The 12,002-nt window shown below is 53.9% G+C and overlaps 1 protein-coding gene across 1 annotated transcript in view; it reads left to right on the top strand.

Annotated features, from left to right (window-relative positions):
• Positions 1-12,002, top strand: part of LOC130584722 (leucine-rich repeat-containing G-protein coupled receptor 6-like) — a 133,841-nt gene that overhangs the window by 70,122 nt on the left and 51,717 nt on the right. The window contains exon 3 of the mRNA XM_057384871.1: positions 2,316-2,387. Coding sequence (XP_057240854.1) covers positions 2,316-2,387 — 72 coding nt within the window. The remainder of the gene's footprint in view (positions 1-2,315; positions 2,388-12,002) is intronic.

Below are 12,002 nucleotides of genomic sequence, written 5' to 3'. Positions count from 1 at the left end.
TGGACGGATGCAGAAGCAGGCTGAGGAGGGATGGACGGACGGATGCAGGAGCAGGAGGAGCACGGACGGATGCAAAGCAGGCTGGGGATGCCGTGCGGGAGCACCTCCCCTGCAGGCGAGTTCTCCAGCCTCCCGGGCAGCGCTGCCTCCTCCCATGTGGAAATCAGCAATCAAAAGGAGCAATTACCCCAAATCGCAGCCCCCAAGTGACAAATCGCCCAGCCTGGCAGGCGGCTCACGCTGCGAGGGGCAGGTTACAGCCTGCTCGCACACATTAAAGAGACGACCCTGCGCTGTTTGTGCTGTCAGAGGCCTAATTACCGGAGCAATTTTCTCCGGATTGCCGAGGGGAGAGCCGGAGAGGGAGCGYTGGGGCAGCCACACACGCCCTGGGCTCCACGGGTGAATGTGGCTGTCCCGAGCAGCTCGGTCCCCTCCGTGACCTCGGCACAGCCCCGGCTCTCAGGCACTCTGCTTCCCACTTTGCACCGGGATCCAAACCCACTTTGCATCCCACCGGGATGCAAACCTGCGAGAAGTGACGGGGTCAGAGTCAAACCCAGGCTGGCACACGCCCTGTGGTGACTGGGGAGCTGTGTGCCACCCCACAGGCCGTGAGAGCCCCAGGTGAAGCTGCCGATTTCACATTCTGCATAAAACTCACCAAACGTGGTGTTCCCCAAATGTGATGTCCAGGCCGGGATGGGCTGGCCCAGCCTGCACATTGGCCTCCTTCCCTGACAAAATGCCCCAAAAGAAACGAGCTGTGTCAAACTTTAATGAATACCTGTGCCCAGCCTCTCGGAACTGGTTTGGACTTYGTGTGAGAGTGAAGATGAGCCTGGTCGCAAAGGATGTCCACTATCTCTGTTTTGCAGATGCAATATTCCACTCCAAGCCAAGTACAGAAGTTTTTTGCCCAAATTTAGGGTCAAAGTTTAATGAATACCTGTGTCCAACCTCTTGGGCCTAGTTTGAACTTTCTCTGAGAGTGAARATGAGCCTGGCCATCAACAAATGATGTTCACCATCTCTGTTTTGCAGATAAAATATTCCACTACAACCCAAGCAGAGCAGTTTCTTTCCCAAATTTAGTGGCAATTTCGGGACAAAGATTAATGAACACCTGTGCCCAACTTCTTGGGCCTGGTTTGGACTTCGTGTGAGAGTGAAGATGAGCCTGGTGACAAAGGATGTCCACTATCTCTATTTTGCAGATGCAATATTCCATTCCAAGCCAAGTACAGAAGTTTTTTGCCCAAATTTAGTAGCAATTTAGGATCAAAGTTTAATGAATACCTGTGTCCAACCTCTTGGGCCTAGTTTGGACTTTCTCTGAGAGTGAAGATGAGCCTGGTGACAAAGGATGTCCAATGTCTCTGTTTTGGAGATGTAATATTCCACTCCAAGCCAAGTACAGAAGTTTCTTGCCCAAATTTAGTAGCAGTTTAGGGTCCTAATCAGGTTGTTGAACCTGTCTTTATGATTTCTGGCTGATGGGTGCTGGGACTTGGTCCGTGTTTGTCATCATGGGCAAAACAAGAGGAGAAAGAGAAAATACACCTCTGCTCTAGGCCAAGCCTAGACTCGGGAGTCCTGGACTTCACTCCTGGCTCCATCACCTGCCCTCACCATAGTCCTGATGACAACAGTGATGCAGTTTCTGATGTCACTGAAAATTGCAAATGCCTTTTCATTCGCCAGCCTGCTCTGGGCCTGGTTAAAATCTGAGTTCTACGATCAGGTGATGTTGTACAATGACAAATCCCGTGGGTTTCCTTTCATAAATTCTTTCAGTAAATTCAGAATGTTGTCCCCTGCTCCTTGCTCCATGTCCCAGAAAGGTCCCATTTCCCATTGTGATGCTGCACTTGATCTTCCTCCCCCATCTCTTCATCCTCACTCATCAGCCAGGATTTAGGGTCAGTCCTCCCAGGGCCTGCATGAGCAGAAATAGCTCTCCCTTCTCCACCGTCTCAGAGCAGGGTCTGCAGGTCACTGCCTGGGCTGTGATTCCTGTGCAGTGGAATTCCTCTGTGTGCACCCAGGAATGGCTTCAAGCCATGAGCTGTCTCTGGATGCTGGAAATGCTGGATTCAGGATTTCAGGAGCTGTGATTTTCTGTGMCTGTTGCTCAGGCTGGGTGAGGGGATGGTGCACAGAGGCTGCYCCAGCCCAGGGCTGTRGCTCAGCTCGCAGGTGCTGCAGCCTCCTCTCAGGACAGTGGCAGCACCGACAAGCTGCTAAGCCTCTGCAGACAAGGAACTGTCATCACAAGGATGTTGACACATTACTGGCTCTTCTTTTCACTGCAGACGCCTCTCTGGAAACCAGATCTCCAGGATCCCCGGGGAAGCTTTCTCTGGCCTCTACAGCCTGAAGATTCTGTAAGTAACTCGCTCCTGTCCACAKAACAATCCCTGACCCTGCCTGCCCCCAGCCCCTAGCCCTGGCCATGAACAGGGACCTGCAAACATCCCGAGGAGATGCAGAGCTGCGAGGAGGTGTGGGGCAGAGTCAAACCCAGGCTGGCAAATGTGCCCTGTGGTGACTGGGGAGCTGTGTCTCACCCCACAGGCCGTGAGCAGTCCCCCCAGGGCACGATGTGACCATGTGCCCCAGGAGAATTGGCCCATTTAACATTTTGCTTAAAACTCATCACATATCCAAATGTGGTGTCMCCTGGGTGGGGTGTCCAGACCCCAAAGTGGTCCCCATCTTCTCCTCTGCCATGTTGGGGCTGGGYTGGAGCACCTCGAAGGTCCAGGTACTTCCCTCTGCTGGGAAAAGGGCTGAGCTCTACCCAGCTCAGCCTGTCCTCACCACAAACCTCTGCACGGCCCAGGAGGCCTCTGCAAGGCTCTGGAGTGACCTGGGRAGGATGGAATCCTGGCACAGCCTGACCCCAGGGATCCCAGCTGCCCCCAGGGGCGATGGAGGCAGCTGGATCCAGGAGCACCACAGCCACAGGGCCATCCCAGGGTCTGCTAATCCTGCTTCAGAAAGGTCATTGCAGGCAGGCCACTCGCMTGTGCTGCCCACTGGGGAAGGTCTAAGTGACAAAGTTCCTCTGGGAGCACTGGAAACCACGCTGAGCTGGCTCTGCTGTGGCACCTGCAGTCACAGCTTCCTGCAGGCCACRCTGTGTCACTGCTCCTGGAGTCCCCTATTTATGGGACAGTCCCACAGGGTGTGTGCAGAGTGTTGGGCTGGGAGTCCCTTTCTCCCTTTCAGGAACCATCTTAAAAATCTTCTGCAATAAACATTTCATCCCCAAGGGGATGTTTTGAACTCAGCCACAGTGTGAAATTGTTGTAGCTGGTCCAGTTTATGCAGAGCGAGCAGGTACAAACCTGCTCCCAGGATTAGAGAGTATAAGGCTGTTTACTACGTCTTCTGAAGATGTAAAGTATGAATCCTGCCCTAAATCTCAGGGCTTAGAGATTTATCCATCCCCTGCATTAGGCAACAAATCAAAGGAACTGAGGAAAAACCGCAGCTCTCCCACCCAATTTCAACAAGAGGAACCTTCTACTCCGGGGACGCGGGAGCTTTTAAAGGTGCTTTTGATCAATTCTGTTTGTGTCAGGCCCGGGGAAGGACTAATGCAGCGTTACCAGGGCGCTGCCTGCCTTCCGGAGCCCACGGCTGCGGGGGGAAGAGGAGGGTGTGCTCTGCCCTCCCAGCCTGGGACACGGCTCAGTGACAGCCAGGTACAGGCTGGTGACAGCACGAGCAGGGATATGCTAACTGGTGACCCCAGAGGAAGGAGAGGGTTGAAGGATCAGGGCATTTCCACAAGAGCATTTCCATCAGGGCATTTCCTTGAAGGATCTGGAGTGTTGGGAAGCTTGCTCCAGGCTGTCTGGTGAGAGCCAGAGCGGCTGTCCTCATGCTGCAGGACGAGCTGCTCTGCTCTTAGCCAGGCTGTGCCCAATGACACAGGGTGGCACATGGGCTGTCATAGCYCTCTGGCTGCAGCTCTGCCTGAAACCAAGCCATGTGCCTGCTTAGGGCCATGATTTAATGGGATTCAAGGATCTTAGAGGGCTTTTCCAACCTTACTGATCACGTTACTCTCTGGCACTGACCCCGCAGCCTTTCCAAAAGGGGGAATGAGGAGCACCAGCTCAGCCACAAGGTCAGGGGAGGAAGGTGGATGCTCACAGTGACTAGTCCATTCACCTCTAATTTAACAAAGTTCCTGCTTTCAGACACCCCCAGCTCCATGTCACAGGGAGCATTTCACTTTCCACAGACTCCGATAGTTTTCCCCAGCCTTACTGCAGGTCTGTGTTGTGCTGCCATSCACTCTCACTACAGGAGATGCTCTGGTTAGTCTCTGTAGTGTTTCTGTGGACTTTCCCAGAGTGAGGTCTTTGGGGGATGCAGTGACAGACCCCTGCACCCTGCAGGCAAAGCAGTCATTCCCCTTACCCATTCCTCTGCCACTGTGGGAGTGAGGGGGGMAGTGAGGGACACAGTGGAGGTGGACTGGTCCCTGGGAACTGCTGGAACAGGCCTAGAAATGTTGCCAGGACAGTTCTTTGGAGCACTGAGCTTGATCACATTGGAAGGGCTCTTGGAAGGGTGGGGACTCTCAYTCATTTTCTCTACTGAGAAAAGCCTGAGGAAAGCCACAAGGTACTGAAGAGGGCAGGTAAAGGCCACGGTGTGTTTCCTTCAGGCTGTTATTAATGTCCCTCAAGGCACTGCAGCAGTGACCTGGTTGAGAATGGTGACTCTGCCACAGCTCAGCAGGATCTGCTCCATCTCTCCACGAACCAGAGAGAGCAAGTGTATTCCCTCAGAGCCTGACCTTGKTCAGGGGTGGAGAGCAGAGCCTGGAGAGACTCTGGGACTGGCTTACCCTGCACCTCGTGTCCTGGTGATGCCTTAAACAAGGCTCACCTGAAACAGAGGCCAGACAAAGTTAAGAGAGTAAAAACAGACAAATTTAACAAAGGCCTACAGGTACATTCAGGGCAGACAAAGCCTCCTCAAAGGCTCCACCCAAAATGGACCCCAAGTCACAAAATCTTCCCCTTTTATCAGTTCTGTCTCATGAACACACTGGGCCCCAATTCCCCAATGACACCTTCAGGTGATGGTGTCAATTCCCCCAAGCTTGCTCCCCCCAATTCTCTGTCGTTTCCAGATTTTGGGGCTCTGAGGCAGTGAGRTATCCTTGAGTTTCAGGCCCAGAGAGGAGTTGTTTTGTTTAAAGATGGGAGAACGGGAGCTCAGTGCTGCACACTAGAGAAATACAAGAATAGACACATGAAAAATATAGAAGTTAAAAATCCTAAGGCATCACTGGGAGTGACCAAAAGCCACATCTCGGCTCCCTCTTCCTTTTGCTGCACTTCTCTGTGCCCCATCCAAGGCTGCCGAGGGTCAGAACCCACTGCTGAGCCAGCTCCTCCAAGATCTCCGTGTATCCTTAAACCCTGAGACTGAGAAGATAAATTTTAACCCAAGAGACCAGGAGGAATTTGGGGCTGCTGGGAAACTGCAGTGATTTATAAGATGCTGTTGCTGTGGATATTGTGGGTACGAGAGAGATGAGGGTGTAAACTGGTGTCCCTTGCACCAGATAACTGGGGAGCACCAGCCTGGCCCCAGTGATGTCCATGTCCTCTGGGCTGCTGTGGAACCGCACTGGGAGGGGACAGGGTCATTTCACAGGACATGAGGTGGTCACTGCTCACTGCTCCTCCTGCGGAACACACCCTGGCTCCTTTAGGGCCAGTGTAACCATCCCCGCAGGCACATGCTTTTCTTTGCACTTTAATCACCACCAAAACCACACAGACAGTGAAGAGGGTATGTGGAGAGGGCAATCCGAATACCCCATGACACAGGAAACAACAGAGAGATGCTGGGATGTGACGCATAGATTACAGGAGCATGAAGGAAAGTCTTGTCTCCTCACTTCAGGCAGAGACAGAGCACTGAGTTTATACTCAGCCATTCGGGCTCTGCTGAAAATCAAGAGAGAAGAGGACTCGGASAGGGCAAGTTCCCCTTCAGGCTTTGCACTGAGCTTCCCTAGGGGTGCTGGCCAGCACAGAGCAGCTGCTGGGCTGGAACCCCCCTGCACTGACACACCAGATGCAATGCTGCTGCTCCTCTCAGTGCTGGGCAAGCTCTGACCATGCCACACTGCTCCACTGGGGACCTGCCCTGCAGKACACAGGGCAGCAGCAGAGCTGCAGATGGCAACAGGCAAAGGATGAGGAAATTCCAAACCCTCACCTGGGGGGAGCCCAGAAGAGAAATTCCAGGCGTGGCAGAAGGGTGGGAWGGATGTGGCTACCCCTGCCCGTGCCCTCCTCCTGCAGCTCCCGTGCTCAGCTGCTCCCTGGGCAGCACCAGGGGCCCCAGGGCTCTCTGGGCTCACAAGAGGCTCTCTGACCTCTGGCACTGTGGCCATCACACACCCTGCCCCAGCAGCTCCTCTGGGGTGCCCCACTCACACCACCCTGCCCCTCTCATTTCCCTCTGGGGTGYCCCACTCACACYACYCTGCCCCTCTCATTTCTCTCTTGGGTGCCCCACTCACACTACTCTGCCCCTCTCATTTCCCTCCTCCCCTTCCTTGATCTCCTCCCCTCCAGCTCGCTGTGGTCACGGGTCAAGCACAGGGACCCCCAAGCACCAGGAGCTGCCTGGCTGCTGCACCCAGAGCCCCTTCCCACGGGGGACACGCTGCAAGGCTGCTGGCACCCCTGTGAGATTAGTGTCACCCACGCAGGACACGTGGCTGCTGTGGCTGTGCCCTGGCTGTGCCATCACCAGGGACTCTGGCTCTCCTTCCATGCTGTGCCAGGGCAGGAAAGCCCCAGGGATGGATCCCCAGGGTGTTCCTGCAGCCCCCCGGGGTGGGCAACCTCATCCAGGTGGGCAACTGTCCCCAAGGCCCAGCACAACCTCTGGGGCTCATGCTCCTCACACGGGTTTGTTCCTGCAGCCAAGGTGTGCTGGGGAGATCAATCACTGAGTYCTGCAGCCCAGTGAAGTRGGATAATAATTAATGTCTGTTAAAAATCAARAAGATGCAGAGCTGAGCAGAGAGTGATACAGAGTGGGGCTTCAGAAAGTGCTTTTTGGGGTTTTGCTGGAACACACATGGAATCTCAGTGGCTCWCTGAAATCTGAGCCTGGTRTTTAGTGGTGATCACTGCAAGTATCTGAAGTCAGAGCTAAAGCAAAGCCCATTGTCACACTTGTCCTGGATCCTGCTGCCTGCCATTCATTACRAGTCCCTTCTCCARCCAGTAAAACAGACTCGGGATCTGGGGATGAGCTAAAGAATCTATGAGTCAACTGAGATMACTCAGCCTGGAGGACAGGGCAGGGAGGGTGGACACAAACCTTCAAGGACAGGCTGCTGCTGCAGTAAATAAGGAAATAAATATTCTCCTTTAGTGAAGGCRAGGAATAGAAGGTTTTGGAGTAGATGGCAGCAGAGATATTCAGGACATATTTTGTTTATAGATGTGGGTGCTCTGTCACAGGCTGGCTGAGGTGACAGGCATGGCTATGTTTGAGAATGACTGCCACAAATATGACCAGCTGAAACCTGTGGGTATTCGGGAGCTGACCCACAGCAGGATCAGAGATATTACCTCTGGTGATAGGGGTGTCCCCTGAGGAGACAGGCTGGTATCTGGGCATGGAAACAATTTTCCTRGTTTAATTTTAGTGTGCCAAAGCCCTGGGGCTAATTCCAATCCTGTCCAGGTCCACAAGTAAACTCTCACATGCTTCTTGGGCTGTCAAGGGGCCTGGTGCTTTCCCATTCTTTCCACAGAATTGGTTTATGTTTAGAAAAGGATGGGAAACACCCTGGGAATTCCTCCACAAACCCGCCTGTGCAGATGGTCTTCTCCCTGCCCTCAGAGTGAATCCCAGAGGTATTGGAACCTGGACCAGATTCTTGGCTCAGCCTCTTCTGGCTGCTTCACTGCACAAAAACCACCTGGAAAGTGGCCATGGAGATAGGCCTGTGCAGAAACCATGTGGGTACACCCAGGGAAGCAGGTGTGTGGAGACTTGGAACAGAGCAGGGCACAGCTGAGCTGCCCCACTGCAACAGAGCACTGTGCCACAGGGGAATRAGCTGAGATCTTCGTGCCTGGAACSTGCAGCCAGCCAAGGCCAGGCCAGATTGGCCCCTCAGCCCCCCAGACAAGGGCAGGCTGATGGGGGGATGCTCAGCAGCAGCAGCTGGTGCTCAGAGGTTTTCTCCACTTGCAAAGAGATTTTGGGAGTGCATCTCTCCCGGGCTCCACCCTGCAGCTAGCTCACCCACGGGGTCTGGTGCTCCTCAGTGCATCCTTCACTGCCAGGATCACTGAAAACMAGCTCTGTTGACCCCTCTGCAAGCTCCTTCCCCTGCAAAATTAACTCCTTGGTCCATGTTTCACCAGCCTTGGAGCTTTCCAGGGTGGCAGAACATGCTGCTATCAGAGTATCTGGGAAGCTGGAAACTTGTCCATCCCTGCAGAGCTCCTCACGAGCTGCCTGGATGCCTCTCACCTCGGAGTGTCCTGGCTGGAGCTCCATCAGCCAGGAAGCACCCATGCCAGCTGGCCATGGGCTGASCTGTGCTGCCACAGGTATCCCCCACCAAACACTGCCCTGCACAGCCAGGATTGCCCCCACTCTGACTCCTGGCCAGACATGCTGCAGCAACGGCAGGGCCTTACCAGCCAAGGAGGAATCCCACAGTAAATTCCACAGGGAACGACTCCAGGAGCAACCACAACCTAAACACGGAGGGCAAAATGCCTGGGTGCATCCTCTTGGCTGCAGACCCCRCACCCACAGCAGGCCCACGCTGCCACTGCGTTCCTCAGCAAGCCCCAACCAGCTTGTGTGAGTGTGCAGAGCCTGTGCTGCCCAACCTGCCTGCTCAGCCTGGGGTGTGAGCACTGCCCAGCACTGGCTGCATTGCCCAGCACTGCCCTGAACTGCCCAGCACTGCCCAGCACAGCCTGGGGTGTGAGCACTGCCCAGCACTGCCCAGCACCACCCTGCACTGCCCAACACCACCCTGCACTGCCCACTACACACTGCCCAGCACTGCCCACGGTTCATCTCCATGGACAGGCAGGCTGGACAGAGCCTGACAAGAGTGGCCTTGCTCAGCACAAGCCACATCCCCTGGATGGAYCCTGCCCAATGGCCAACTCACCAGCCCCTCTTCTCCACCTGGACTGTGCCTGCAGCACCTCCTGTGGTCCAGGACAGGCTCTGACTCGCCTGGCGTGTGAGCACGCGTCAAAAAACATCTCCAAAAACGTCACATTACCCCAGGATGGCAGGTTTGGAGATGCCTTGGGACACTTCAGAAATCCCTAGACAGACCCTTCCTCTAGGACAGCCCTGAGCCTGTGCAGAGCAGAAATGCTTTGAGACAAAGGGAATGGTGTGGCACATGGAAGAGACTCTCCCATGGGGAGGGAAGGGGAACGTGCAGAGGTTGGAATGCCTTTAATCCCGGTGCATGGGCTCCAGGCACAGTTGCCTGGAGCAATAACAGCCCTTTGACTGTGCTGGCTGAGTCACTTCAGCCTCCCAGAATGGGGACATTCTATCATGCACAGACCTGCACCTCTGAGGGCTGGATGTCTGCTGAGACTCTCTTGTGCAAGGATCCTGGTGCCATGGGACCCGATCCCAACATTTTTCTGGTCGTTCAGGCGTGGTCCCCACCAACAAACAATCCTCCTACTTCTGAAAAAGAAACCCGACCTCTGAGGAGCTGTGATTTATTCTGGTTTATTCTTTATTTAGTCAGACTGCTGTGGGTAGCAGGTGGTGTGTCTGTGTCTGCCAGCACCTGTGTCCCTGGTATCACCTGAGCAGTGCCAGGCGAGGGGACAGTGCTCCATCCACACCTCAGTTTGAGTCCTTGCAGGTCTGAACAATCTTTTGTTGTCACGTTTATCAGTGTCTTCAGCTCATCTAGAAATTTGGCTCATCAACCAGCAYATTCATAAAATCACAGAATGGTCTGGATTTGAAGGGAGATTAGGGACCATCCAGTGCCCCCCACTGCCATGGGCAGGGACAGCTTCCACTATCCCAGGTTGCTCCAAGCCCTGTCCAACCTGGCCTTGGACACYCAAAGGGATCCAGGGGCAGCCACAGCTGCTCTGGGCACCCCGTGCCAGGGCGTCACCATCCTCCCAGGGAACAATTCCTTCCCAATATCCCATCTAACCCTGCCYTCTGGCAGTGGGAAGCCATTCCCCCTTGTCCTGTCCCTCTCCAGCTCCAGCCCTCACCACCCTGAATTAGTCCTGTGGGAYTTTACTCCTTGATTCAGCCACTTGAAGACAGAACATTAGACTCAGCAACTGAGAAATCACATCCACCAGAGAGGGATTGCTCCATGGGCACAAGAATTTGAGCTCTAATGTTGCTTCCAGGCTGCTGTGAAGCAGCACCTTGCTGTAGGAAGGCAAATGAAATCCAGGGATTTTGTTTGAACTAAAGGCAGGAGCTGATGGACAAGCAACGACAGACATTTGCTGACAGACAAAGGCTGAGGCCAGCCTKATCTGGGATTGCTGCGACCTTGTGGACCAAGGTCCAGCTTCACAGACCATCTGTGCCCCAGTCAGTCACCCTGAGCAGACCTGGGATCCACGCAGACCACTGCACCATCACCCAGCTCTCACCCTGGAAATCACCTCCCTGTTCTGGGGGAGCAGGAGTGCAGGGACGGGACAATGGGCCATGGGACCAGGAGGTGACAGGTGACTGGTTTGCAGGGTTGTTCCCTCTTTGCAGTGCATAGGAATGTTGACAATATGCAATGCTGACATAATGCAATGTTGACATCAATGGTGCAGGGATCTCTTGAAGCAGAAAGTTTTGGTCACCCCTGGAGGTGACCTGGAGGTCACCCCTGGAGGTGACCCTGGACTCCTGCTGCAGGAGCTCTACTCAGTCAGCCACAGCACTGTCCTCCCCCATCTTACAGAGCAGCATCCCAAAGGGCAAAATGCCACAGCTGAGACAGAGGGACCTCACAGCCCTGTCCCAGCTCTCCACACACCTTGCTGTCCTCTGAACCTTTTTGCCATGCAGCACTGCCAGAGCACCCCGATACAGAGCAGCCCCAGGTGCCACAGCGAGGAGGGGTGGTCCTGCTGGTGTGGGAGGCTCTCCCTGGAATCACCCCCCATGTTTTGGTACAATTATTGAAGCTCTTCCCAAAATCATGTTCTATGTTGTTTATGAAAAAGAATAACATGCAAGGGTAGTGTAACATGATGTGTAAGGATTGACTGCAGTGAGCAAGGCCTGCTGGGGGTGTTCTCAATGCCACACCATAAGAAAAGCCACCCTGAGACAGCCAGTAAGAAATGCAGCATGCCTTTTTCTGCTCAAACCTGAGCTCTCTGTAAGCAAAGCTGGAGCTTTGCTGAGCTTGAGGCTGAATGAAAAACTCCTTGTTTAATACCAGGGTGGTCCCGACTCTAGAAAATTATCTAACTCTGTTTGGAACTGGTTTTTGGCCCCGCTGTGTCATACTCTGATGATGACTTACTGGATTAATTATGTGCAATGTGAAGGAGCACTGGTTCTTGTCCCAGTCCTAGCATCTGAAAGCTCCTCTAGCTGTCCTGCTGCTGTGAAAAACAGCATTGTCCAGCACTCCGGTGGTTTTCGAGGTCTCTGAAGCATCTTCCTTAAATATTGTTTGTCTGCACCAAAATGGTTTCATTTTGGAAGCAGTCCATGCTGATGGTGGTCTGGAAAGTGCCTCGGTCTGTTTTACTGGTTGGAGAAGGGACTTGTAATGAATGGCAGGCAGCAGGATCCAGGACAAGTGTGACAATGGGCTTTGCTTTAGCTCTGACTTCAGATAYWTGCAGTGATCACCACTAAACACCAGGCTCAGATTTCAGAGAGCCACTGAGATTCCATGTGTGTCCCACCAAAACCCCAAAAGCACTTTCTGAAGCCCCACTCTGTATCAC

Source organism: Malurus melanocephalus, unplaced genomic scaffold (genome assembly GCF_030028575.1).
Source record: "Malurus melanocephalus ecotype Western Australia unplaced genomic scaffold, MMel_1.1 scaffold_752, whole genome shotgun sequence".
NCBI lineage: Eukaryota > Metazoa > Chordata > Aves > Passeriformes > Maluridae > Malurus > Malurus melanocephalus.
The sequence above is the reverse complement of the archived record's forward strand: the minus strand, read 5'-3'. Positions and strand labels throughout refer to the sequence as shown.